This window comes from Opisthocomus hoazin, chromosome 1 (assembly GCF_030867145.1).
Source record: "Opisthocomus hoazin isolate bOpiHoa1 chromosome 1, bOpiHoa1.hap1, whole genome shotgun sequence".
NCBI lineage: Eukaryota > Metazoa > Chordata > Aves > Opisthocomiformes > Opisthocomidae > Opisthocomus > Opisthocomus hoazin.
Window position 1 is genome coordinate 107,590,017 of NC_134414.1, and position 27,569 is coordinate 107,617,585.

At 38.3% G+C, this 27,569-nt stretch overlaps 1 protein-coding gene across 2 annotated transcripts in view; it reads left to right on the forward strand.

Moving 5' to 3' along the window:
* Positions 1–27,316, forward strand: part of RCAN1 (regulator of calcineurin 1) — a 42,610-nt gene extending 15,294 nt beyond the window's left edge. Inside the window, exons 1-4 of one of the 2 annotated variants that reach the window (XM_009932668.2) lie at positions 17,937–18,099; positions 20,218–20,391; positions 21,399–21,558; positions 24,557–27,316. In XM_009932668.2, the coding sequence (XP_009930970.1) occupies positions 18,013–18,099; positions 20,218–20,391; positions 21,399–21,558; positions 24,557–24,720 (585 nt within the window). In that variant the 5' untranslated portion in view covers positions 17,937–18,012 and the 3' untranslated portion in view covers positions 24,721–27,316. Of the gene's footprint in view, positions 1–17,936; positions 18,100–20,217; positions 20,392–21,398; positions 21,559–24,556 lie in introns of those variants that run through there. The other variant, XM_075432346.1, reaches the window with a different exon arrangement.
* The last annotated feature ends 253 nt before the right edge of the window (positions 27,317–27,569 follow it).

The window sequence follows — 27,569 nt, forward strand, 5'->3', positions numbered from 1 at the left end:
ATCCTGCAGTTGCATTTAAGTACAGATGAAACAGTGTGCGGTAGAGCAATTTAAAAAATAATTGTTCCTGTTTAGCAGTGTGGGGTGGTTTGATTGGGTTTTTTTCCTCTCCCCTATAAGGAAGAACATACCCTGGAAAGTTTTGTTATTGCAAGCTGATCTGTCTTTAATGTAACTGGTAGATTCTGAGCCTCAAAACGGATAGCTGACTCTTTCTGGTAGTTGACAATGTATATTCTCTTGTAAATTCACAAGACCATGGTTTCTTAAGGGAGCTGCTGGTAAGATTCGCCCTCCCCTTTCCCTCCACACTTCTTTTTCCAACACACTTAATCTTCTCATGTATTTGGACATTATTGTTTAATCTCTTTCCCTCCTTTCGCACCTCGCTCCCCCCTACTTGTTTTAAGCTTCACTTTTTTGCTGACTGTTCTTGTTAGTGCTTTGCATTGTGTATTGTCTTATTTGAAGACTGTAATTCTTTTGCATTTAAATCTGCAAAAACCTTGTTATAACATTTAGGTTGCATAACGTAGAACTGGAAATGCTTGTTGTAAGCTCTTTTTTGGTCTGCTTGGCAGGTTTGAAATGTCAGCTAAAATCTGAGTTTGCTTTAGGAACAACCAAGGTAGTGCTTTTGTTAGAGGCTTTCGGGATCAAGTGACTTTGAGCAGAAGTGACCCAGTGTGTGGTGGTTAAGAATACAGTGTTTATGAAACTCTGACTTCTAAAAGAGTATCTGTTAACCATGCACAAATGTTTTTATGGAGAACACTTGAGCACATTAGTGTGTGTTCGTTGTAGTCAAACTTGTGAAATAAATTACTTTATCTCCAAGCTTTTTACAGAAGTAGTCTGTCAAAACCAAATTCATCTGGAAAAAATGATAAGCCTTAACTGTTCACATGGGAAAGATGTCTTTATTTCTGTATTTACTTAAAGGCTAAGTATACAATAGCAGTCTTTCCTTTGACTAGGACTTTATTGTTGCAGTGACTTAATGAAGTTCCTCAGAAATACCTTGGAGAGTGGCATTAATAGCAAACAGACTAAGAATAGCTCAGAGCAGTGCCCTGAAGGGAGCTGCCTGCCTCTCTTCCTTGGCTGGAGAAAAGGCTTCATGGTTATGTTTTCCAAAACAAGGTTTGGGGGATTAGGAGAACAAGTAAACAAGAAACTTGAAAGCACTAGGGGAACCTGAGAAATTACATCCATGTTTAATATCACACTGAAATTTCTTTATTATTTAACCCTCATTGGGAAATAAGAACAATTTTATAACACTGGAAACCCATTTTGATAGCAAAGTTTTACTTATATGTGTGATAACTTATGTTTCTAAAAATGGTAAAAACGAATAGAGCATAGAGAGTAAACACTTTAATTTCAGATGGGGACTTAATGGAAGTCCAGCAGAACTTGCCCAAAGCAAGGACTGTAAAGCTCATATCAAAATGAAATTTGTAAGCCATATTCAAGCCATGAGAAATGTGAGCAGTGCTTTGTCAGAGTGTCTGGGGAGGGAGGAATGGGATAATCAATTGCCCTTTTAAGCAGGGAAGAATGTTTGGTGAGGGAAATCAACCTGTCACCCTTGGAAATTGCACAGAGGCAGCAACCCAGATATAAATAATGTGAAACAATGGCACATGCAGTTTCACCATACACAGAGCTTATCTGCGTACTAGACAAAATTAAGTTCCCTTAAATTTCTTAATGAAAATGGGAGGAGAGGAAGGTCCTGGGAACTGCTTTGAAGAGTCATTTGTGTAAGTAGTACCCTCCTGATTTAGGCTTGATCAGACAGAGGGTAACCAGAACTTTGAGTACTGAAGTCAGCCTCCCTGTGCGTGCTGTGTTGAAGTGACACCACACAAGGGCTTTTAGAATTTTGGGCAAGTAGTTTCAGGGAACTTGTGATTATTTCACAGTCCCTCTATGTAAACAAACTTTGTAGTGTTGTGAATTCCAAGAAAAGAAAAGAAAAAAAATAGAAGATGCAACTATTCAGAGAGGCTGTTTCTAGCTTTCCTTACAAAAAACCCCCAAACAACCCTAAACACCCACCCCACCCCCCAATTTCATAGGGCAACTAGGCTGGAGTTCTAGTAAATGGGAATATATAGGAAACGCAGTGAATAATACACATACACTTTGTTTTTTTCATAATATTTTTTGGGAAAAATAAGCATTGAAAATAAGCATTTAGATTTATTTTCAAAATTTTTAAACAAAATCAAATTATACACCTCCCCACTCCCTGTCTTCAGCCTACCATCTTTCCCAGTTTCTTAAGACTTCTGTCTCGGAGGATTTGGCAGAGAGCGTTTACTCAGAGATACTCCTCTTAAGAGGCCGAGTATATTTCTCTCCATGTGCAACATCTTTTTCACCTAAATCTTGAATCATACCGGCATTTATAATTACCACCCTGCTATAAAGAAGCAAGAAGAATTGTTTGGGAAACCCTAGTTCTGTTTGAGTGTGTCTGTAGATTTGGGATTCAGATGTATATACTTGACTGTTCCTTTTCTCTTCCCATGTACACACTGATAGAGGATAAGCATCCTGCTGTTTAAACACAGTAGCCCTTTCTGGGTTAATGGAAAGGGCATTAGGTCTGCTGACAGCTCTGCTCTTTGAGGCTTCTTTTTGCAGGAACTGTTTGTATTTTCACTGGAGCCGAACAGCCTCTGGCTTTCGAGGTTGCCATAAAGTCATATAGCAGTAACCTGTCCTCATAGTTCTACCTTCAGTTGTATTGAGCAAGTAACTTTGCATTTATTGATAGTTTCAGGGCTTTTGTTGTATCATTTTGGCAGCAATGTCTAAACAGTGATCAATCCCTTCTAAAAGGAGCTTACAGATAAGGACTTGATCCTCCTTACATTTACGGAAGTGGCAATGTTACGGCATTAACTGGGAACTGAATGAAGACACAAAATAATGATGTGAGGATCAGGATGGGCAAGAGAGGATAAAATGGACTATTAAAGGATGTACTAAGTCTAGTTACATGTTGAAGTAGAACTGTGTGTAAGCCTGGGAAACTTATTTAGGAAAACAAGCATGTGCATGTTTGCTGTGATAGCAGTTACTCTGGGTATAGGAGTGCATGAGTTAACAAAATCATATTTGATAGAATGAAGTCACTAAAACATGCTGTTTGCTTTTAAAGAGAGCGTCTCAAAGATTCACAATTAGAAACTAGACAATGAGAATATACTACTTTACATACGGTGCAGACTTTGTGAAATGTTTTCCAGGAAAGTTGAGTACAGCCATGAATCACTTATGGAAAACCCAGTGGAATTAATTAGTCAAAGAAATATTTGAGTGACCACCCTTTGCCTTCTGCTATCAGGAAATAGTGCAGCTTTCCATTATTTTATACAAATCATCTGGCATAAATAAGAAAAGCTATAGTTAGAATAGCAAGCAATTACAGTTGCTGCTCTTTCTCATAGCTTCCTAAAAATGCTTATTTTGAAATAAATATTAAATTTAACATCAGACAAAAGGTGTGGATATTTTGGGGGAAATCTTCAAGTTTTTCAGACGCTCAGGGAATTTCTCTACTTTCTTCCTTTAACTTGCTGCTTCTACCTGTGTTTTCCTGCCGGCATAAGTTAAAAGGAGGGGCTGTTTTCACTCTCTCTTCTGAAACTGTTGCTTGTCTTCCCTCCTTTGACTGTCAGGCTTTTACTTTCAGGATAACAGCTAAGTAAAGTCGAAGACTGCACAACTGAAACAATTTAGCAATAGAAATAAAGGCTTCTGCATCGGTACTCCACAAGTTACGTATTTAATAATGTACGTACACTGCAGTATTAATTACTGTTGTCTAGAGAACTGGTGGAAAATGGTATCCTCATATGCAGTAAATTGGCCAAATATTTCTTCACTGGGTGGTAATGAATATATTTTTTTTTCGTTTTATCTGTGTAATTACCAGCCAAGTTCTACAGTCCGTTGTGTTTTTTGCCCATGCAAATGCATTGAAGTGCGTAAACTTTCATGCTTTTTTGCAGTGGCAAGTGTGTTCTGAACAGTGTCAATGATTATGGCATTACAAGACTAAAAAGCTATAACAGAAATGTCAGAAAAAAAGTAGATGGGGTGAGGGAGTACAGCTTTCAAGCTTCCTTGGAGAGAATCCTGCAGTAGTTTTTGTGACATGAGCTGTTGATCCAAAAGCCTTGGGGAGCTCTTGGTGTTTGGGAGTTGCTTGGACTTACTGACACCCTGTCATAGATGTGAAGCTGTGAGTATTGAATGACTGACGAGTCTCACATTTTGCTGTTTCCTCTTCCTTGACAAGAGCTGGTTCTGCCAAAGATGATTGCATCCGAGTTCTTTTAGGGGGCTGCATAGAAAGTTGGTTTGTGTTGTTGTTGGTGTTTTTTTTTTTTTAGTTGGTGGTTTTTGTTTAGTTTGGGGTTTTTTTTTGTGAGCAACAGCTTGTGCATGGATATATTCTTGGATTAGGTCAGTTAGGTCTAGTAGAATAGGTTGAATATTTTGTTAGTTGGTAAGTGAAAGCTGCTGCATTCACTTTTCCTGTGCAGCGAGACTGAACTGTGTCTTGCTAACTTAGTAGGCTATGTTTGAAAGAGGGCAATATAAAGGAATGGTGCTTAGGCAACTTTAACTTTTAATTTCTTTGGAAAGTGGATGGGTGCCTCATTCTCAGTTAAACACATGTGATGAAATTTAATGACAAAAAAGGGCTTTTAAAAGTTAATTCTTAGCCATACAAGATACTGTTGAGCTGAACGCTGTCTTTCCCAGCTCTGTATACAGAACCAAGCTTGAACCTACCACTGCATTTCTCCATCCACTTGGATTCTTTTTTTCTTCTCAATTTTTGTCCACTTTACCGTGCCCCAATAGCCACTTCTTTCTGTCACGTCTGGCCTTTGCACTCTCATTCTTAAAGCCAAAGCATGCATACTGTGCCAAATAGACTTTTCAGATTCACATTGCTTGCTCAGTATGCATTTCAGTCTTTATGTGCAAGTTAGGAGGCGGCCCTTCTAAATTATCCTTAGCCCTCACTCATTCTTAACTTTTATTTTGAGCTCTGGTATCTCCTGGAAAACCAAGACAATTTTTTTCCTAAGGTAACTGCGGGGATTTTTTTTTTTTTTATTTTATTATAGTGTGTGGATTAAGTGAGGCCCTAAAGCTTGCAAATTCCTTTGTACACTAAGCATATTTCACAGATTGTGGAACAAATGTCTGTCTTGCTTTGCATTTGTGTCCTTGGCCGACACCTTCTACAAAGTTCTGAATTCTCCCTTCTTTACGTCCTGCAATGTATGCTGATGCTTGCTCAAGCTTGTCTGGAGGCTCACATAAGCTGCCTGGCTGGCTTCTGCCAGGAGGGACAGCTGACAACTGATTTCTGCATGCTGCTTCCTTGGTCTGCTCTTCTCAGTCCCTGATATTTTTATGCAACTCTATCACAAATGCTGTCCTTTAGCCCTTTATCCCAGTATCATACTTGATGATTGAAACTTGCTTAGAGCTCAAGACGGTCGTTTTTTTGCCTGCTGTCTGATGACTTTGAGAAAACTATCCCTATCACTTTAAGGGACATTTCTCTTCTCTGGATTTATACTTGCATGAAGGAGGTCTTTCAAAGTAAAACACAATAAACAATGCCTTTTTTCACCAGATCGTTCTTTAAAGGATTAAGCAATGTCCTGAGGAGATTATCACGGAATGGTGTCTGAATATAGGGTTATATAGGAATATAGTAATCCTCGGAGTGAACGTAGAGTGCTCCTCAGAAATTCCTAACCTTTTAAGATGCTATTTGCTAATGACTGTTTTCTGCTGTCCAGATGAGAATAAGCTGTATGGGCTTTCTAACGTAATTCCTAGGTTTACAGCAGTCATAAATATTCTTTTCTCTGATTTTGTGTTTTCCAAAGAGATGTCAGCTACTCTGGTTTGTAGCTCCCAAGTGCAGGATGGCTTTGAGGAGTCAGCAGGAAGGAATTCTGCTGCTGGTCAGGCTTTCAGGTGGCATGATGTGGATTGGTGATTGTAGAGTTTTGTGGTTGCTCAGTTCAGGTTAACACCTTTGTTCCAAAATGTCACCTCTTGAGCAAAGTAGAGGAGTTTCTTGGAGGTTTTTCTGTAAGGGGCTCCATTCTTTCCTCAGCAGGTTTATTCATGATCAGCTTAAGGTCATGTAGTTTACAGCTGTTAGAGTGTTTGAATAGCCGCCTCTGTTTCTATAATCTGTCCATACGGACTGACAGAATGTTATGCAGTTCTTATTGTTCTCATTTTGTCTCGTATTAAAAATATTGTTTTCAATGAAACAAACTAAACAGAAGTTGTTTATCTCCTCTAAAATGCTCTCACCATATAAAATCCTAAGATACTTACTTTTTTCCAAGTCCACCGTTCTGTTTAGTCACTACAATTTTGAAAACTTTTGGATGCTAGCTTTTAGCACTTAGAAGTCATTTTTCCAGGTGGAGTTGTGTTTTTAATATGAATAGAAAAATAGTTGCCAGTAAATATACTGTATGAAACATTTATTTCCTTCCAGAATACATGAATGAAGGCAAAATTGTACTTGTTGTCACTTGTTTCCACTTACTACGGATCATTTGAGTAAATTCCTTTCAGGAGTGGAAACATAGTGAAAAAAGACTTTAAATTTTGCGATATGCTTGCCATATTAAAAAGTTTTCTAAATGAGTCTAGTTGGTTACTCAAATATTCTGTAGTGGAATTTCCAAATTACCACTTTTATGTTACCAGTCAGTGACCAGGAATTTAGTGTTTAATGCTTGGAAATGGAAGTGTAAGTCATGGATTTTTCCAAGGAAGGAATAAGCACACTGTAGGTATTTTTTTTTCAGATGGTTTGCTGGAAAACTGTCACACATCGAATCTGTAAATAGCTCTTCTGTCATAGAGTACAGCTCTTTATATTCTGTTTCAACATATGTAGGCTACATAATGCAAGCATGACAACAGTTCATATATTTTAAGCTCCTATTAAAAAAAAAATCTTGTACGAGTCTATTCAGTAAATATGAGTACTTCCCTTCTTGGCAGTGCTTTTGGAATCTGTGTTAAAAAAAAAAATCAGTGGGTTATTTGAATCTTTTTTTAATCACTCAGTGGAGCGATTGTGGAGTGGATAGCTTCTGTGTGGAGAGAAATGGCTGAATTTGCCACTTGGCTTCAGAGAAACTTCACTGACGTCCATAGGTGATGCACACTTCTGTGGTCAAAACTTTGGATTCTTTGGCATTATGGCTTTCTGCTGAGAGAGCATACTGCTTCAGGGTACAGTCTGTAGTTTCAGGCTGCAAATATATGTTTGTAATTGCATTAAGAACTAATTTCAGTAGCGTTTCTTTTTTATTCTCCTTTAGAAACAATAGCAATAGATGAAGGGAACCTTCTGTGGAAGTTTTGTTTTTTTTTTTTTTTTTCTTCTGTCATGTGAAAAGCTGCTGAATTAAGATCAAGAAAGTTAGTAAGTTAACTGGTACTCACTGGACCAAGCCTGGGTTGCAATTCACACGTCTTTATAGGTGAAATTTTTAAGTGAAGGGGGAAGAAATAAGATTGAAACTTTCAAGGATTATTGATTAAACGGTAAGCAAATTTGTCTCACAGGTTTTGGAGATACCTTGAGGAAAAATTTGCTGTTCCAAACCGTTCTCTGCAGGTTTTTTATTCAAAAGAAAGCTCTCCAAAGTGGCTGTAAAGTAGTCGTTGTAGGCAAGCCAGTATGCTACTTCAGCAAATGTCATCAAAGAGTAATAATAGCTCTTGAAGATTTCCAATCAGCTGTATTCCATCTGTGAGGGGGAGTAGTCCATGGAATGACACCTGTGTATTATCTTTGGGTGTAAGACTACACCCAAATTCTCAGAAGTATACCACAGTAACGCTGAAAAACAGCTTCTGGGAGGAGGGACCACCAAGACCAATGGTTTGAGTAAAGGTAGCACCTTGCTGTTATGCTGGGGCAGTAAATAAAATGCTTATTGCATTGATGGCCCAAGCTGCCTTTTTTTACTGTTGTTAGCCTTGAGGAGCATGCATCTGTTCTGGAGAAACTCCAGACTGCAGAATTTCAAGACCTTCTGATGGAATATACAGGTGGAACTGTGTAGTGAATGCTGTTGTATCTTCCCTATTTATTACTGTTTTGTTTAAGTAGTCATGGTGAACTGATTTGATTTCCCTGGTGTGATGATGGAAGATTCATTGCAGCTGAAAAGCTCCAGTTCTGTTCGTGTACAATCAGATAGGAATGATTGGGGTTTGGTTCCTGCCAGCAGACGTCACTTATTTTGAAGCATTTGCTTAGCATGTTATAGGCATGTCATATTGTGATGCCCTCTGAAATCAAGAAATAGAGGTCATGGTGCAAATCATACCAAAACAGGGGTTGGTGGCATGCTCCTAGCAGCTTCCAAAATCATTAGTAGAAATGTCAGCTGGCTTCAGAGTTTTCTTGCATTAAACAGCTTTGGAACTCTGTCTAACCAGTTGATACAAAATACCCATCAAAGACACCCTTGGTTATAGGCGCAGAAACCACTAAAGTATTATCTGACTGTTTCAGAACAAATTTGAAAACAAAACCTTTGTTGCTCAAAGAAAAAAGTAGTTAGGTTTCTTAAATTGGTTTATCTGAAGCTTTAATATACAATGATTCATGCTTTATAATGGTAACTATTTAGAGTTTGAGTAGGGAATAAAGATAAGCTGACACAGATTCATTCCTTCTGCTTTTTCTGCTCATTACCGACCTTTGTACATTCTAGATAATGAAGGAGATAATGATAAAAGTGAGATAAAAATATCATTACTTTTTTGGTCTTTTCAGGAAAGTTTTGATGCGTATGGAAGAGTATTGAACCAAAAATGTCACCTGCCTCTTAATCCTGCTGTGATCATTGGTGTGTGTTTCATAAAGCTAGAGAGTTGGACGAAGATTTTTTTCCTCAAGCTTTTACTCTAACATATTATTATGTATATTTAGAAGACGTAGTCTTTAATACTTGAATCTGGATCATAACCCTGCCCAACCATCTCAAAATGTAGTTTTTAAAACCTCCTGTTTTGTAAAATATGTTGTGTCTTCATCACTGTACATATATATATATATACACACACAAATTCCAGCTCATTGGCTTGGGTTTTTTAAATCATAAACCAAATTTAGGTTCAGTGTTCTGTTAGTCTTTTTCATTTATGTTGTTTGATGCTGCTTCTAGCTCCAGAATGGAAGGCAGGAATTTTGAAAGTGTATGTTTGCTACTGGAACATCTGGATATTGGGGAGCTTTGACCACACTGGCTTCAATTTGATAGGGTTTAAATAAAATACTCTCGTTTGTGGGAGTGGATTGTGACACACTGCTGAATCACTTACTGGGGTCTTTTTCCCACTTGCAGTAAGAGATATTTGGGGAACTTGGTTCCTGTGTGTCTCTGTCTACATCCTTTCTTGTAAGCTGTCACAAAGTGGTTGTCTTTATGCAAGAACTTCCATTCCTCATCACTTCTTGTTTCAGCTGCTGAAGATAGTTCTACTTGCGTCACTCTCAAAGTTTATCTATATCTAGGCTAATACTGAAGGCCCATTTCTCTCAAATTTGGTCTCTGTTCAGTCTTCAGACGTGAATCTTTTAGATACCGGTGTACAAGCCCAGCACCAACATTTCCTCAATGCCCCCTAGCTCAACTTAATGCATGGGCAATGTGCAGAGGCAGCATCGGAGCGCAGTGCTCCAGCTGTGGTAAGGGTCAGAATATGTATGACGTGCTTAAAGAATGCATGAATCCCACTCTAAGCATGTGCCCTGTCCCCTGGACTTCTCCCTCTGCAGAATCTAATTTATAAATAACTTTACAGCTGTTCCCTCTTTTACAAAACAGTGCTCTTCATCTTCGGAAGGTGCCCCGTCACTCAAGAAATAATTATCTGAAGGGCTGTTTTTGTTTTAGTAGCTGATGTGTATAGCATGTCCCTTCTTTGTTTAATTGTTTAATCGTGCAAATCTACCTATCTGGTAATTACTGTCTAGATTTTTTTCCCCACACTGATATTCAAATAAATAACCTTGAAAAGGTCAGACTGTCGATTTTTTTTTTTTTTTTTTATCTTCTTCCTGGTTATAGTGGTACGAAGAATACCTCATGCTTTCTTTATTTCATAGTTACGCAGTGCTTATGGGATGTTACTTTATATCTTGGGGGTTGGGGGGACATTTTTTTAATAAATCACTTCCTTCACTTCTGCTGTAAATAGTTTACAGATGCTTTTTCCATAGTATGCAAAAATGGCCTATTAACACACTTTGGTTTAAAAGCCCTTGTCCTTTTTTAGTTGATAATAAATGTAGATGTTCCTTGGAGAATTTTCCTATTTTTCCCCTTTAATCTCCACTCTGAGGAAAGGATTTATATAGATATCTATATTTATAAAAGCCTTCAACAAGTTTAAGTTAGAAGGGAAGAGTTGTTTAAGGATTTCCTGTCCTTCCCTTTCCATAGTTAGCCTTTTCTAGTGCACCACTTCCATGATGAGTTATAGACTGTGCTGTTGTCCCCGTCACCTTTTCTTTCCCCTTTCCACCTTAAATAGAAATAAATAATCAACACTGCAACTGCATCTGGCCACAGAATTGATCTTGTTTACATTTGCCTCGGTTAAAGATTATCATCTTGGTCTTTGGCTTTTTATTTTGTGAATTTTTTTTTCTTGCAACCTGCCCCTCCCCAGCCCCCAATATGTAATGCATCGAACTATAATATTGCTATATAATAGAATTTTCAGGTGTTTTCATCCACTTTTGAGAAGCATCTTATCTTTTTGAAGGTGGTTGTGTTTATTTGAAATCAAACTCTCTCTCGGTGGTGGGGATGGGTGAAACTTTCATGACTGACCTCCCAAGAACTTTCTTCTTCCACTTTTCAGCCCCACTACTCAATTACTGCAAAAAGACTTGGTGTTTCATGATACGATCTTTCTACTGTAAATATGTTTCCTGTAGATAATTTTGTAATTAAAGTGAATCAGTTACTGAATTTAAACAGAAATAAATACAGGAGAAATATGTGGAGTTTTTTTGAAAACTTTGGTTTGACTGGCATTTATCCTTCTATAATTTTAGGTATATAAAGCTATTTGACTCTCGCATCTTATGCGTGTGCACCATCTTAGTGAAGGTGCAGAATCTTTATTGCTTTTCTGCTTGCTTTTCCATGTTTTGCCTAACGTTGTAGAAAATGGTCACTCATTCCTCTGCTCTGTTTTCAGTTTGGAAGAGGAAAAGGTTTTACTGGAACAGTGATAAGTCTTAAAATAGAGGTGGCACCATACCCCAGATGCGTGGCCTTTAATTTTTGTTGTAAACTGAGTCTAGCCCTGTCTAGCTGCAAGAAGTATCTACTCTAACGTACAAAGTACACTAGTGGTAATTGTGCTGAAGTAGTGCTCTGACAAATACTACTGATGAGTATTCAAGCTTTGTTTCTGAAAAGCTGCTTTTTAGATGTGAAAATACTGTCCAATAGTTCAGAGTTTTATAGCCATTGAATACTTTTTTCAAATGGCACTCCTGTGTAGTACTTGACATAACTTGATGTAGTACAGACAGATAAGCTTTTCTTTTGTGTAGTGTATTATAAGTAATCAGATGCTTAAACTTTGTTAAGACTGCACAGACTTTTGTCTCTTATGACTGGAAATTCAGTGACTAAAATACTTGTAAGCATATGAAATAGTGGATGGTCATGTATTTGCCATTCCACATTATAAACAAAGTTAATGAGAGGAGCTGATGATGACGGTCTTAACTCCATGCTTCATGCCCCTTTTTCCATTTTGTCATTGTGTGGGTGTTACCTTGACTTAATACACCGCACGTAGCTCTGTGTAATCTGGAAAACCAGTTTGTGTACTTGTATTACTGTGCTCTGTGTGATTTCTTTACTGTAAGTAAATTTGCAGCTATTGTGCAGTTTATTACGTAATACTAAAGATTCTTTTGCCTGTTAAAAAGGTTTTTTGTTGCAGGTTATTTCTCTGCTGATGTACTTGGTGTATATACTTATTTCTCTTGTAATATCTTATGATCTGATGAATGTGTAAAATATAAAATCAACGAGTATATGACTTTGAAAAACTGAAAGTTTTTCATAACTACAAAGCAGAAGCAGATGTCCATTAACGTTTTAAGTTGTATGATAATTCTGACTCCCTCTTCTCTCTGTGTTTCTGATCTGGGTTTGCCTGACATGGGAGAAATTTGTATGGCTAAGTTACGGGCTGTGTTGCTGCCTGTCTGCACAAGTAGACATGCATATCCATTCCAGTGTTCTGGATTAGACATCACGGTTGCCAATGGATTGTAAGGATATTGAAGGGAGAAGTATACTCAAGCACGATTGGTCTGCCAGTTAATTTTACTTCTGTCAGACCTGCAGGAAGAAAGCATGTCCAGGTTTCTGTTCAGTCATCTTTGTTTTGGGGGAAATTTTTTGTTGGGGGGGTGGGGGTGATTTGTTTTCGGCTAGTGAAATGAAACTAAGAACTGTGCAGACATTTGCAGGCAAGTGACTTTAACTCACTGCCCTCACTCCTGGCCCTTTGGTTGAGCCAGCCGGCATTGATGTGGCTTCTCTTGCTCATGGAGTAAGCTGCAAAATAAAACAAAGGCCACAACACAAAACTCCACAGAAAAACAACCCACGTCTTGAATCCCAAGGGCAGGGAAAAGACGGTTTTCCGACAGTGGAGAATGTTACCGCTTCCTGATGGCAGTGTTAGTTTGCAGAGCGCTCTTAAAGGCAGTCAAGAAAAAAAACACACCACCAACGTTACGTGCTTATTTTGCCCTTCATATATTAAACTTCCTTATTTTTTCGGTGGGTCTAAGTTCTGGGGATTTTTTGCTTTTACCTGGTTGTGTGCTGAAGCCATGCTCTAAATGAGTGTAAAGTTCTAGAAAGGAACATTTATTAGCTTTCCCCATTCTCTCCTACAGCGTGCCTGTCCCATGCAGACACGCAGCACCCCTGCTCCTGCACTGATGGACCAGTGCCGGCTAGAAGGTCCCGTGAATTTGGGAGCGTGGTAGTGGTCAGAGAGCAGAGCTTGCTGACCGTAGACGTGCATGGATAGCTCTGGAAGCTGTTCATACTTCACTGTCTGCCCCTCCCTCCCCTTTCCCAACTACTAGGAAAATGAAACCAGTAAGCAAGATTATTCGGTCTAGATAACTTCAAGATGTTTATCCCTGTCCTAAGTAAGGGCTAGGGCAAGATAATTAACGTGAAGACAGGAATAGAAACTATATGTTGACAGCAAAAAATCAGCAAGTATATATAGTGGGAGTGCAGGGATTACATTAAGAGCACCCTCCAAGGGCAACTGTAAAAGTCTGCCAGGGATGAGAGAAAAGAATGGGCTATATTGTTCTGATTTATAGCTCATAGGTGATCATTTTATTAGCTTGCAGAATTAACACATTTATTTTCATGTTAATTTGCTTCCTCAGATTGTTACATCTGCTAATGTAGTTATCAGCAATGAACAGTCATTTTTGTGACTTGCTTTTTTTTCTACTTCTGTGGTCTCATTTCCTCCTATTCTGTGCCTTACCTATTTTAGTGCGTGTGGAGATTAAATTAGACCTATTTATGGTATTCAATCATTTTGTGTTCCCACTATTCCATATGCTTTGACTCTTTGTTTCTCCTTTCACCCCCAAAAGTAACCCAAAAATGGTCTCTGTTAAGAAAGATGAAGAGCTACTGGAGAGAGTCCAGCGGAGGGCTACAAGGATGGTGAGGAGACTGGAACATCTCTCCTACGAGGAAAGGCTGAGGGAGCTGGGCTTGTTCAGCCTGAAGAAGAGAAGGCTGAGAGGGGACCTAATATATACTTACAAATATCTCCAGGGTGGGTGTCAGGAGGATGGGGCCAAGCTCTTTTCAGTGGTGCCCAGTGACAGGACAAGGGGCAATGGGCACAAACTGAAGCACAGGAAGTTCCGTCTGAACATGAGGAAGAACTTCTTCCCTCTGAGGGTGGTGGTGCACTGGAACAGGCTGCCCGGGGAGGCTGTGGAGTCTCCTTCTCTGGAGATATTCAAGACCCGCATGGACAAGGTCCTGTGCAGCCTGCTGTAGGTGACCCTGCTTCAGCAGGAGAGTTGGACCAGATGACCCACAGAGGTCCCTTCCAACCCCTACCATTCTGTGATTCTGTGAAATTTCTCTGCCTGGGAAGTGCTACTAGTGGAGGATCTGTCAGGTGCTGTTGATGTTAGGGAGTACTTTAGGTCTTCATTGAGCATCTTAGTTGAACTTTTTAGAGCTCAGCTTTTAAAACTTGAGCCCCAGAATTTGTACCTTTCAAGGGACAGGTGAAACCTGAGAAAGCAGGGCTGACCGTGTTGTCATGTCATACTATTCTTACCCATTTGGTTTCCCTGATGCTTGTTGCCCAAAGTACAGGAGCATCCCATTGCACTGGTGAAGTTTGTGTTCTCTAGTATGAGACATTATCTGGTATCTGGATGACAGCGTCAGTCTTTAAGCAGGTGATCTTGCTCCTGTTATCTTTCTGTAGGTCACTAGGGAGTCTCAAAGAGAAGACAGAAAGCAGCAAACTCTTTAAAGACAAGGGAGGAGAAAAACTGTGCTCTGATAGTATCAGAACGTCAAAACCAGAAGGTTCTGATAGTCTTGCTGTGTTCTTGTTCCAGACAGTTTGTTAGTGTGTGATTAACAAATGTTACAGGACCTGAACACCGTAGAAGAAACACTGCAATGCTGTCAGGGTTTTGTAATGGTGGTTTTGTAACTTTGACTTGGTTTCTACAATAGATCTCAGGGCTCTCAACATAAAGCTTCTGCCTTAAATAACATTTCATTAAATGAAACAGGGATAGTTAGAATTTTTTTTTCTTTTGAGAAAGTAAGTCTGTTTGTTTGTTTGTTTTTTATAATTCAGGTTAGTTTATTTAAACCAGTAACTGAGTCTCTGTAGACTGCATTATGGTTCTAATCCAGCACTGCAGTAAGGATATTAGACCATTTCAAAGTGATTTTTTTTTTTTTACCTTTTTGCCTCCACAATAGTAGTTCTTGGTTTATTCTGTGCTGTGAATAGAGTGTTAGTATGTAAACATCTTTTTTTTGCCTGAGTTGTTTCTTTAAGAGTGACTAGTGATACAACCTTACCAAAAAATAATGATGATGATGTTTAAATGGAACAGACTAGGGCTGTGTTTTTCTTCTTTGTCTTTTGAAATGGATAAAGTAAAAATCTAGTGTGTATCAGTAGAAGACTCAACGTTTACTTAATCTGGAGAACACAGTGTGAAAAAATTGTTTTGTGAGGTGTTAAATGCTCTTAAAAATAGCTTGTTTACAGCTAACAGTAGTGCAGCAGTTTATAGTCCTATTTTAGATGACAAAGTATATTTGTAAGATGGCTGTAGTAAAATTTGTAAAGTCCTTGGGCCTCAGTAATGTGTAGGTAGCTTTGGGGAGAGCTTGAGGATAGCTATCAAAGGTATTTTTAATGTCTTACTTTTATGGGATTGGGTCCTGAAAATGTAGGTCTAGAGTTACAAAGGGATGGAAGTGCCTAGGATCTACCTGCCCCACTTTAAGGTGTGAAGTCCAAAATAGGGCTTTTGAAGACTTCTACGATCACTGGACTGCTAGGAAGCTTTGACACACTTGGCTATATAGATAGGTCTGCAGCTAGGTTACCAAAGGCTTCTTTCTGTTGAGCAGCTCAGACTGCCTCCTGTGTAGGCTCTATGAGGCTCTACAAAAGAAATATTCTTTCCACCTGTCACCCACAGCGATGCTGCAGTCACCTCGGTAGCCTCAGAATATGCCAAGTGACTCTGACTCAGTAGCAGGTTGAAGGAGGGATGTTCTTTACTTTCTTATCAGTAGCTATAGCGTTCACCTACGATACGGAAAGCCTGTTTTCCTTTTATCCTTAGGTGATTCATGGCCATGTTTTCCAGATGAGCATCCTGACCACTGGTTTATGGAGTTATGCTTGGTGCTTCCCCTTCCGAAGTCTTTAAGACACTTGACGACCTAATTCCAGGGCAAGGGCAGGATTCAAGACATACTTGGCATGATTTTCTGTCTGAGCTCAGGTGGTTCACTGCTTGGCATGATGGCTGTTTATGAACCCTCTTGTTAAGTATCCGTGTTTCTGGGTACAGGTAGTGAGCTTGGGAACTCGGACCTGTTCTCACAGGTATGTGTGCCTAGTCCAGATCTCGACAGTGTGGAGTGGCTGGATAGCCACTGCATCCCATCTTCCTTGGAGCTCGGGGAGAGGAAAGGAGCTGCTGTTTCTTCCTGTCTTTCTGTTCGTCAGGCACCCAGTATGTTAGATGCTCCTGTAGCACTGGAGGCTTGTTACCTATTACTTTCTTTCGGAGTTGCGTTTAATCTCATTGGCAGCATCTATACCAGTTGAGTTGTCCTGCAGACCACCTTCTCTTTTCTTGAGCTGAGGTTATTTTTAAGTGGGGACTTCTAAGGACGGGTGCTAGGAAGCTGATCTGAGTAGTCTTTCACGCTAAGGTAACTTTTATACTAAGGTAACTATACATAAACAGCAGAGAGTTTGACTTCTAATCTAGGCATTTTAGCCTGTGGCGCAATAAGCATCCGGAACATTGAACAAGTAAGTAGAGCCCATGGAAACAGAGAAGGCTATTCATGTGAATAGTTACACATCATTAAATATTTATGAAATAAGGTTTTAAACTTAGGACTGTCTGTTTGCAAGTATTTCATAAAACTTGATGCTTCTGTCATAGCCCCATGTTATAATAAACTGAACGCACTTATGATTTTGACTCATTATAAATTTTGATCTAAAGCTGCATAGGAGAGTTCCAAGTAGTTTATAAAAGCTTCGGCTTAAACTTAATGAATTACTTTGAATTGTAATAATTTTTTACATGGTTCTAGATTTTTTTTTTAAAGCCAAACAAACCAAAAAAATAACTGACAAAAAAAACTCTGCCTGTGTCCTGAGCTGCTTTCTAGGAAGTGTTCTGAAACTGGGATACAAATATCTGTAAATGGGAAAATGTCAGAAATGTAGTTTTCATACCTCGTCACTGCCATCAGTAGCTCAAGTTGTCTCTTAAAAGCCTGCCAGCAGATTTCTGATGAAGCTTCTGTTGAAGAAAAAAAAACAAAAACAAAAAACAACAACCCCCAAAACAAAACTAAAAAAACCCCGACAGTCTGAGGCTCAGACTGAGTTTTTAATAAAGTGAGAATGGTAATTAATCCATATAGTTGCTTTGAAGAAAGCTTCAAAATGAGTTCTCACTATAAGAGGGGGGGAAAAGTATTTTCCTAAATCAGTTCCTCCTAATCTCTAAATTTCAGTCTGTGTATTTTTTCCACAAAATTACCAAAAGCTATTGACCCAAGGGATTTGTTTTCCGTTCCGAAGTCTTGAAATTTTCCTCCTGGCTAATTACAGCCTATTACTCTAGACTTTGGTCCTTTAGCAGTAACATTTTCCATCTTAAGATGGGTTGTCCCATTCCAGTGAAGAGCATGTTGTCTGAGCGCTGAATGGAATTACTACCAGTGGAAACTATGCTGCAAGAGGCTCGATAAAGCAGCTGCTGTGCAAACCTCAGCTGTTTTTTCCATCCTCCCGAGCACTGGTAATTAGCATAGGGAAGCTGACTAATGTGCTTACGTCACCTCTTTCCAGTCCCAGCTTACATTTTGTTCCCGACTGCCTCAGAGCATGCAGGACTTTGTTCAGGAATTCGCTGTCACATACAGGATGCTCTGAAACCTTCTTTTTTTTTTTTTTTTTTTTTTTTTTTTTTGTGAGGGGTTGGTCTTGTTTGGCTTATAAACGCTGCCTGCAGGACCAACGGCTTCTTTAAAAGTCATTGGTTTCTGTGGAACAGCAAGTATCTCTTTGGTGAAGCACAAAATGCATTTTAGAAATTTTAACTACAGTTTTAGTTCTCTGATTGCCTGTGTGGCAGACAGTGATGTCTTCAATCAAGCAGAAACAAGGGTATGCTTTATCTTTTGTGTTTTATTTCTGTGAACTACTGGAACACTAAAGTATGTAGGTGCTGTTTCAAATTGTTTAAAATATGGATACTTTGATAGCTTTTTGACTTGTAAGAAAATTGTGATTTGATATCAGGGTCTTGGGTCTTACAAGTCTGCAACAGTCTGCTCTGATATGAATAACTCTTAACTCTGGAAATTATTAGATCTTAAGCTATGTGTTCTTGAAAATGATCAGAAGTTTACCTCCAGACTTCCTTGACTGTCTGTATAGTGTATTCTTCACTGGCATATGCGTTCTCAGCAAATGTTTAGATTATAATTTTGGTAGTAAGATTCACGTATTTGTAGTACACTTTATACTTTTCATGGGATCTTTTTGGCTGACACTGTGGTTAAGAACATAATGTTAAAACTGTAAGTAGTCCTTTCAGATTTACCTTTAGCTGATTAGAATTAATATAATGTAAGCAGTTGAGTTCTGATACAGTGAATCGTAGACTGCTAAGATACCTTAAGGACAAAAATAACATTTTGTTTAGTGTCGTATTGCTAGCGTGACATTTATGACCTCTATAATCACACACATTTTAATAAACTATATATACTGCAGATACTCTGAGTGTAAAAGCTGAATGTGAACTTCAGGATGCAATTTAGTGTGAGTTTCGCTTAGGCTTACTTCTCTGGTTGCATCCAGCTCTCTCTGGAGTACAGGAGGCTAACAGATAGGGGCTTTGTGTGAGGAGGGTTTCCAAGGTGTTTCAGACCTCATTTTGAAGAAGCTTAAGTGTGGCTCAGCAAGAAGCAGGACAGCTCTGATTTTAAAATAACTTTAAAATCTAGTGGTTATGTAAACAGCTGTGATGAGTTTGTGAAGTGGAGCTTTTCAGGAAGGAAAATGAAATTTTGAAGTAATCGCTGCCTTCTTATGTAATCTTTGTTGCTTTTTTTCTACCAGTTCAAAATGTAACAGTAAAAAAACATGAGGCAATGGGATTTTACATATTTGTTTATTTTGGCTTTGTGTTGAACTTCTAGTAAGCTTTTATGAAGAGAAAATATCTGAAAATATCAGAAATCTGAATACTTCATCTATTGCCATCACTGAAATAAGGCTTGTGACTGGTTGCGGTATTCTCAATGTGAGCCTGAAACACTTTACAAGAGCATGGCAGCTTCAGAACCTTCTGCTTCTTTCTGCTGCTTGGCTTTGGCATACTGAAGTAAGAGTGGAAGCACTCTTCATAAATGATATGAAAAATAGCCAAGTCAGGTTTACATAAATGCCATAGGAGCCCAAACCCAAGGTGCGAAATGGAGATAGACAGCTGTTGGTAAAGGTGTTTCAGTCTTTTTGCACAGATAGGCCAGCAAAGTAACTCAGCTGCAGATCTGTGAAGGTATGAGGTTTTGGTCTGGTTCCTACTTTTACCACACAGTCAGAACAGAAAGTGTGTCAAAGGCCCTTCAGCAGCTCTATGGTTAGTACTTCAGATTTTTTAGAAAAGATAATGAGAGCCTTTTTAAAATTTGGTTCCAGAAATAGAAGAGGCAATTAAACTAGAGTTCAGGAATATGTTCATTTTACTAAATGAAAGTAGCAGCTATTAAAACAGGAGATGTTAATGAACTTTATGCATGCTGAGTCACTGAAGAAAATTACATTTAGCTTGCAAATATGCTTTTTTCATTTTTCTCTATTAAAACTGTTGTGTTGGTTTCCTTGAAAATTGCACACTTAGACAAAGGGTTGCTTGGCAGAGTGTTTTCAAGGCATTTGGATATTGATTTTGTAAGACAAGCATTTCTTTTCAGTATCTTACCAATACTGCCATTTCTGTTGTGTCATTAAAGTATAATGTCCAACACTTACTAATGGTAATAATTATTTTTTTTATAAGAAAAAAGCTGCTATAGAGAAAACAAGTGATAGGTTAGGAAAAATCATTATGAGAAAAAGAGAGAAGAAGAAAAAAAAATCTAATCTGTGATAAAGGCATCAATATTCAAGAGTGGTAGTATGCCCCTACTAGTAATTGCAATTTATTTCTGTATTTCTTTAGAGGAAATGTAGAGTGTTGCATATTCACTTTCTTCTCTGGTCCTTTCTTTTCAGGCCAAATTTGAATCGCTGTTTAGAACCTATGACAGAGATACCACCTTTCAGTATTTTAAGAGCTTCAAAAGAGTACGAATAAATTTCAGTAACCCCTTATCTGCAGCAGATGCTAGAATCCAGTTGCACAAGACAGAGTTCCTTGGAAAGGAAATAAAACTGTATTTTGCTCAGGTAAGTGTTTTTGTTACTATCTTTACACGGTTGTAAAGCCTAACTTACTCATGATAAGCTTCCACAGGTCTTCAGTCATGCTGATGAACACTGTTAGTTTTTTTATTTTGTCTAGAGAATCACAGGTTGTTCCAAATCTACATGTATTTGTAGGCTGTTGCATATTTTGCATTTATGTTTCCCTCTGTATTGTTGTGATAACCTTGGGGAAAGGGAGTAGGTGATCATAATCAGCACAGTCAAAGACAGAGTTTAACAGAGTGGGGGAAGCCAAGTGTGCTCTGCCAACAGCACGCACACGCACACACACACGCGTGCTGAAGTAGTATCTGAGGGAGTCCAAGGCGTAGAACTGCACGTTCAGGACTCTACTTGTTGATCCTGCTCTCACTACTGCACATCGTTTGTTTAGCACACGTTTGTACTTGGAGATTGCCATCAGTGCCGCTCTGTAGCTGGCTAGTGTCTGCTGCTGAAGATGTGAAACTCTCAGACTCTGGTAATCTGTGTGCTTTTTGGTAGCTGCTGTGTATTTTCCACCGTAAATTTAATGGGAAAATTAATCTATGTGTGTCTGTTTCAGATGTCCCTAGGGACAGTCCTGAAGGAGCCAGTTTATTTATATACCTTCTAGAATTCTCACCACTCTCACTTGTGGTAATGAGTTTCAACACCATTTGTCATTAGGCCTTAAAGCCCATATCCAGCTTCCTCCTACTTCAGTATTTTAAGGGCAGATATTTTCTGGTGGAAGTTTTTGTAAAAATCCATAATGTGAAGAAGCGGATGTGCATACTTCATTGCATGTTTCATCAGAGTTGACGAATGTGGTGGCTTGTCTGTATTTTGTATACTGGGTCTTTCATATAGCTCTCTTTGGTGATACTGTTACATGCTGCCACCTTGAGTGCCTGTTACAGCATAACATCTATCCAAACCTCAAAATTCCTCATGAATGATATTCATTGATAATAGTGAAACAGCTTTGGCGTTTTTGCTTTTTGCAGACTTTGCACATTGGAAGCTCACATTTGGCGCCACCAAATCCGGACAAACAGTTTCTGATTTCACCTCCTGCCTCTCCACCTGTCGATTGGAAGCAAGTAGAAGATGCTACTCCAGTCATTAACTATGACCTTTTATATGCTATCTCCAAGTTAGGACCAGGTAAGGAGGAGTAGAAACACCAGAAGTTTGGTTGAGTAAAATATTTTTTAAACTTTCTGAATTTCTAGAACTTTTCAAATGAATTACCATTTACTAACTGAATTTGTAATAAGAAGAAAAGCATTAGTAAATGGAAGTTTCTTACACAAACAGTAATTCCACAGGATCATTTGCAGGGCCTGGACCTCCACAATGTGATCTTGTTTTGTGATTTGTAGAGAGCATGAATGTTGCTTCAATAATGTGTTGGCTTGTTCATCAGAATTTCCAAGAAGCGGCTTCCTGAAAATGAAGAGGCAGTTATGTAGTTACATACTTCTTGAAAGGATAGGACAGTCCTGTTTCAGACTGAGACAATGAGCCAGTTAACAGCTGTGTAGCTCTATGCTAGAATTACGTCTGCATCTGAGATAGTAGTACGTGTAGGAGGGGGAATTATCAGTATGAACCTAACTTTATTTTGGAGTTAAGAGGGAGTTGTTTCTGCCGCTACTCACTCCTCCTAATTTTCATTTGCTGCAATTCATTGATTTACTGGAAACTTTGAGATAGCTTCACCCTGGGAAGAAAGAAAGTTTATATCGGGTTCCTCTCCCCCCCCCTCCCCCACTGTCCAAACTAAAGGAGATATTAATAATGTACAATTACCCCTTATTTCTAGTGCTATCCCATAAGTTGTTTGTCATTTCAGCTAAGCATAGTGTGTAGACTCTTTATAGATCTGTTTATTAAAAATAGATAGCACCACAGATAGGAGAAAGTGCTACCTGCTATTTGTGTTTAAATACTACTTTCAGAAATTAAGTTCCACTAAACTGAACAAAATCTTATTTTAAATATAGCTCTGCTGTTCAGTGATCAATGATCATATCCCTTGATGTCACTTTATGCCTCTGTTAAGACAACCCTCTTAATGAGAATTGGTGCAAATTATATTTCCCAAAATCTACAACTCCGATTTAAGCTGTTTGCCACGGTACTATTAAGTTTAGGGGAGAGAAGAAATTACCACATCTAGCAGCAGTATCAAAGAGAATAAATAAAAACTGTAGTCTGAATCATTTTACTGTAGTACTTATATATATACCTGTTTACCTACCATGTTAGTGAACACATCTTGTTATGTCAGTAGTAAGGGGTGGAGAAGAGGGTAGGGCAGGACTTTTCACTCCTGGTGCATCAGCTTTCTATGTAGTAGTTCATGGTTGACTGTGCGCTGCTGATACAGACAGATTCTAGTGAAAATAACATGCATCTCGCAAGCCCCTAGGGAATTCTTACCTGTGAAAATTCAGCCCTTTGCAGTTTGTGGAGGGACAAAAATCTATGCTTATGCTGGCATAAAAATGGGGGTAGATTACTTAATAAATACCGTCTTTTAAATGGTGTGTGAATTATTGTAATGGCAAGAACGATTTATTGGAAAGTTATTACAGTTAGAAGTGGAGGTATGAAATGCTACCACAAGTCATTTTTTTTGTCCAGAAATGTGTAAACTAAACAGATGAGCCTGCATGTAGGTCTTTAAAAGCATCCATCAAGAATACTGCTGACATACTAAATGTTTTTATCAAAGATTTTATTTTCCTGAAGTGAGTTTTTGAAACAACGGTCTCATAAGACTGTGCTTGTCAAATAAAAGTTTTTTGATGAAACATGTGGAATGAATAAATAAATAGCATTACAGCTTACTGATTTCATGAAAGTTCAGGGCTTGCTTCATGGGTGCTGCTTTCTGTACTACAAGCTTTCCTTTTAAGTTTTAGTAACACCAAAATGAAACCTTTAGCTCTTAAAATAAACACTTAAGGGTTTACTAAGCAGTAAAAGTTAATCCTTTTTCCCCTGAAAGTGCTGTTATTGAGATGCCCTGCAGTAAGTTTATTGGCAGATCTGTGATTGCTTTTCCCATGAGATTTTTCATGTATATTGTGAATGTTGAGCCCTATAAAGCTCTGCCTTTTGACTGGGATGTTCTTTGGAACAGGGAGTTGATGACTTGATACCAAGGAGCAAGCAGAGGTTACTCTAGCACAGTGGCCTGTGTGTTTCTGAAGAACTGGAGGAAGAGCCTTTTCCTCTGCGGAACTGCTCTTTGTGCCAGTTGCCCTTCCTAAAGTTCTTGGGGGAAACAGAGCAGAGACCACTTCAGAGCCTTGGCACAGTAGAGTGTGCTGCTTGCTGCAGGTGTTAGCTCTTTTGAACAGCTGATGTGCAGATCACTGTAATGGTCTTAATGGAGACTGTTCTTTCCACTGAGAGGTAGTGAGTATAAAGTAACAAGAAAAAAAGTTAAGGGGAGCTGATCACGGAAGCAGTGAAGTAGTTTGTGCTTTCCCTGATCTAATGTAAGATTAAAATTATTTAACACCTGGTTAGATTTAAAAGGAATTCTTTATATTATGGAGAAAATGGATTTCAGATCAGTGGTCAATATAATTTGTATCGCAGCACTACTGCATACTGGCTGTATTATTATATATGCACAAAGCCTGCTGGCTCTCTCTGCTGCACCATGGAATGCCAGAGCAGTGTTAGAGCAGCACCTTTGTGGTGGGGAGAACCGCATCCAGCTTTCTTAACACTGAAGGCTTTTGGAGGGAAGGAAGATCCTGTGGTTTTGCCGTCATTCAGGAAGACAAAGTACAGTGGACAGATAATCTTGTATGCTTTAAAATGATAAAAACCTGCCAAGAAGACTTATCACTGCTCATTTAGAACGCTGTCTTGAATGCCTAGGGTAATTTACGTAAACTTGCTTTTAAGAGAGCAGCTGAACTACATTGCTTTGAAAACAGAACCTAAATATTTCTGGATGGAAATGTGACTGTTGGCAATGCACCTGCCTGCACCATCTAGTGCGTTGTGGCATCAGGCTTTTGTCACTGGTGTATTACTTAGACATTTTCATGAATTTCTTTCTTTTTAGCAATTTCTTTCATAATTTTCCACAGAATGGATCCTTTTTAACCAGTTTTGCTAATATTTTAACTTTCAGGAGAAAAGTATGAGCTACATGCTGCAACTGACACTACTCCTAGTGTTGTCGTCCACGTGTGTGAGAGTGACCAAGAAAATGATGTGGAAGAAGAAACGAAGAAACCCAAACCAAAAATTATTCAGACAAGAAGGCCAGATTATACTCCTACCCATTTAAGTTGAACTGCTGTTGTTTTTCAAGGGTTACAAGTAGGCATATGCAAGGGAAACATTTACTATGGAAACAGCAGGTCACAGATTTGGTGGCAACAGCAGCAGTTATAGTAGGAGAAATTCCAATATAAGTTTGCTCACAAAAATATAGGAAGTTCCATCCTTATTTTTGATGCTGCGGGTTGATAGATGTCATGAGTGTATTTCCGGCTCACTGGGAAGGAAACATAGGCAGAAGATGACATTTTGAGACATAAGACAAACTAGGTTTATTTTTGGGGGAGTACTGTAGGCTGTTCCACTATAAACCAACTGGGGGAAGCTTTCTTTGTTCTGTCTCACATAAATCCTCAAATTAATAGGCTAATCATTGTGTGGAGTACATAGCGATAACAGAGGTGGTTTTAAAGATTTTACGGTATGGGAATTGTAAACCTTTTTCTTACAATAGATTTTGTGCATGTGTATTCTTGGTCTTCTAATGTAACTTTGCATTATTTTCTATAGTTTTTCACATGTTTCTGGAAATCTGGGAAATTGTTTAAAGTATTTATTATCTCAGCATCCTGGACTTACTACTAGATGTGTATATACATATATATTTATATTTGTTTTTATGGCACTCATTTTCCAGCAGGCATACAACTTCTTCAGCACCTTATTTTGGTGCTGTGAAACTTGTGCTTTTAAAATTTTAACCTTTCAAATGCCTATATAGGGTTTTATCTGGCAAAGTAATGGAAAAATGTGCAATAGGAAAGTTGTTTAAACAAGTTGATTTTAAATTATTTAAGTTTAAATAATTTATATCTTCAATAACGTTTGTTCAGTAACTTTGACTTTCTCATTTGGAAAAAAAGTACTCTTAAATGTATAAATAAAGCTAACGTTGCATATTCACAGCAATGTAATTTTTCAGTGAAAAGAATGATAATGGAAAGATGTGAACTCCACTCAATATGTGAATCTGCGTTCTTGTGAGCAAAGGTTTAACAGTGATGGAAAAATTGCACGCAGTGTGTAGAACAGTGAAGAGAGATGGAGTGCCTTTTCCTCATTCATTCCTGATGTGAACTGTTCTACAAGCTGCACACTTGTATCTTTTTCTACTGGCTTTGTGTGTCCAGAAATATAAAGTTTCTTAGCTTTGCTTCCAAAATAGGCTGGTATTTAGAAATGCTTAATGCCAAGCAATGATGCATACATAAGTAATGGGTATATGTGGGAGAGGCTTTAGGGGTTTTTATATTTTAGTGTTTAAAGACAGTAGCTCATGACATACAAGTTTAGAAGAAGATAGATGGCAGAAGCGTATTTTATTACTTGTTTTTTAAAATGGAGATCCTCACTTTGAAATAGGTTTCAGTATTTTTTTTAAGATATAGTGACTGATATCTGTGGGAAAATATCACTTACAGTTTTAGAAGGGGAAATTTGAAGCTTCTCAAGGTGTTTTTAGAAATCAAAGCATGGTTCTCTGTTGGTTTGCTTTTGCCCCAGTTGATCTGAAAATGAGTTTTCTAGATGGAGTTAATATAAAGAAATCAATTCTGTGCCATCTGAAGCAAACATTGACTTAAATGCCCAGGTTTGCACCTTGTTTTTAAAGAAATAATGTATATTAAAAATGTAAGATGTATAGTGAAGCCATTCCAAGCTGTGGTGCAATGTAAACGCAGTGTTATTGAAGGCCTGACATTATACTAAACAAAACAGAAATTGTTATCCTGTGACTACAGAGAGCAGGAGTATATTGAACTTTAGTAATACTTGCAGTTATGGTCTTGTTTTGATTGGTGTGCCCTGTAAACTGAAACGAACACTGATACTTGTTGTCTCTCTTGGACCTAACTCGAGTGGCTCTCTCTCCATGTTAACAGTGTTAGGAAGAGTGAAAGCCATGCATTGCTGGAGCTGTGTTTTATGGACATAGGGGCGCATAAGGTTTTGTGTTACTGAGGTGTAACAATCAGCTGGATATGTGTACTTCTTATTAACATACAAAAGAAATAAAATGGAGGGAAATTTTGTAGATCTGCCACAACTGCCTTTAAGCCTTTCCAAGATTTTTTCCATGTTTCTCAAATTACTACTGGACTTAGTGTTTCACATAGTTCAGTTTAATATTGTTGGAATAATTCCTGTTCTGTCCTTTTTCAGTCTTTTAACGATTACCAATGAAAGCATTAATTTTGCATTAGAAACCCAGGTAGTCGCTGTTCTGCTTCCTAACGATCCTAAGAAGGCAGTGCTACCTTTCGGTTAAAAAGAATGTTAAATACCAATATGGTTTTCGTCATTTTAGTACATTGACATCTGCCTAAGAAGGTGGGCACTAGAAACCATGGAAATCTTGGGATGGTTACATTGTGTTTCCTCTTCTGAAGGTGATTGTAAACAAAGATTGTGAGACAGTAACTTTCCTGTCTTTCTGGGTGCATATCCTGACTTGTGCCACCTTCTGTTATTACTACAGTGTGCTGCTTGCTTTTACTGTTTGTGTTTTTCTTTTTTAAATGTTCAAATGAATGCTTAGTTGGTATTTTATACAGTTGTATAGTATGGGGCATATTTAAATTAAAATATTTTGTTGTCTTCTTGTAAATGTTGTGGTATTTATGCATTAAACTAGTTAAAGATTTTGCGCCAAAATCTGAACTGTAAGCTTCCAAACAAAAGGTAAGAATACCGTCCCAGGTCACATCCTTACCAACCAAATTAATTTATTCAGAGAAAAGCTTTTCAGTCTTCTGTTTAAGGGACTTGCATGATCTCAATCAAAGTGTGAGAATCTACTAGTGAGCAGAATACAGTCCAGAATATTTCAGTTAAAAACTGCTTCTTCTGTGCCTGAAGTT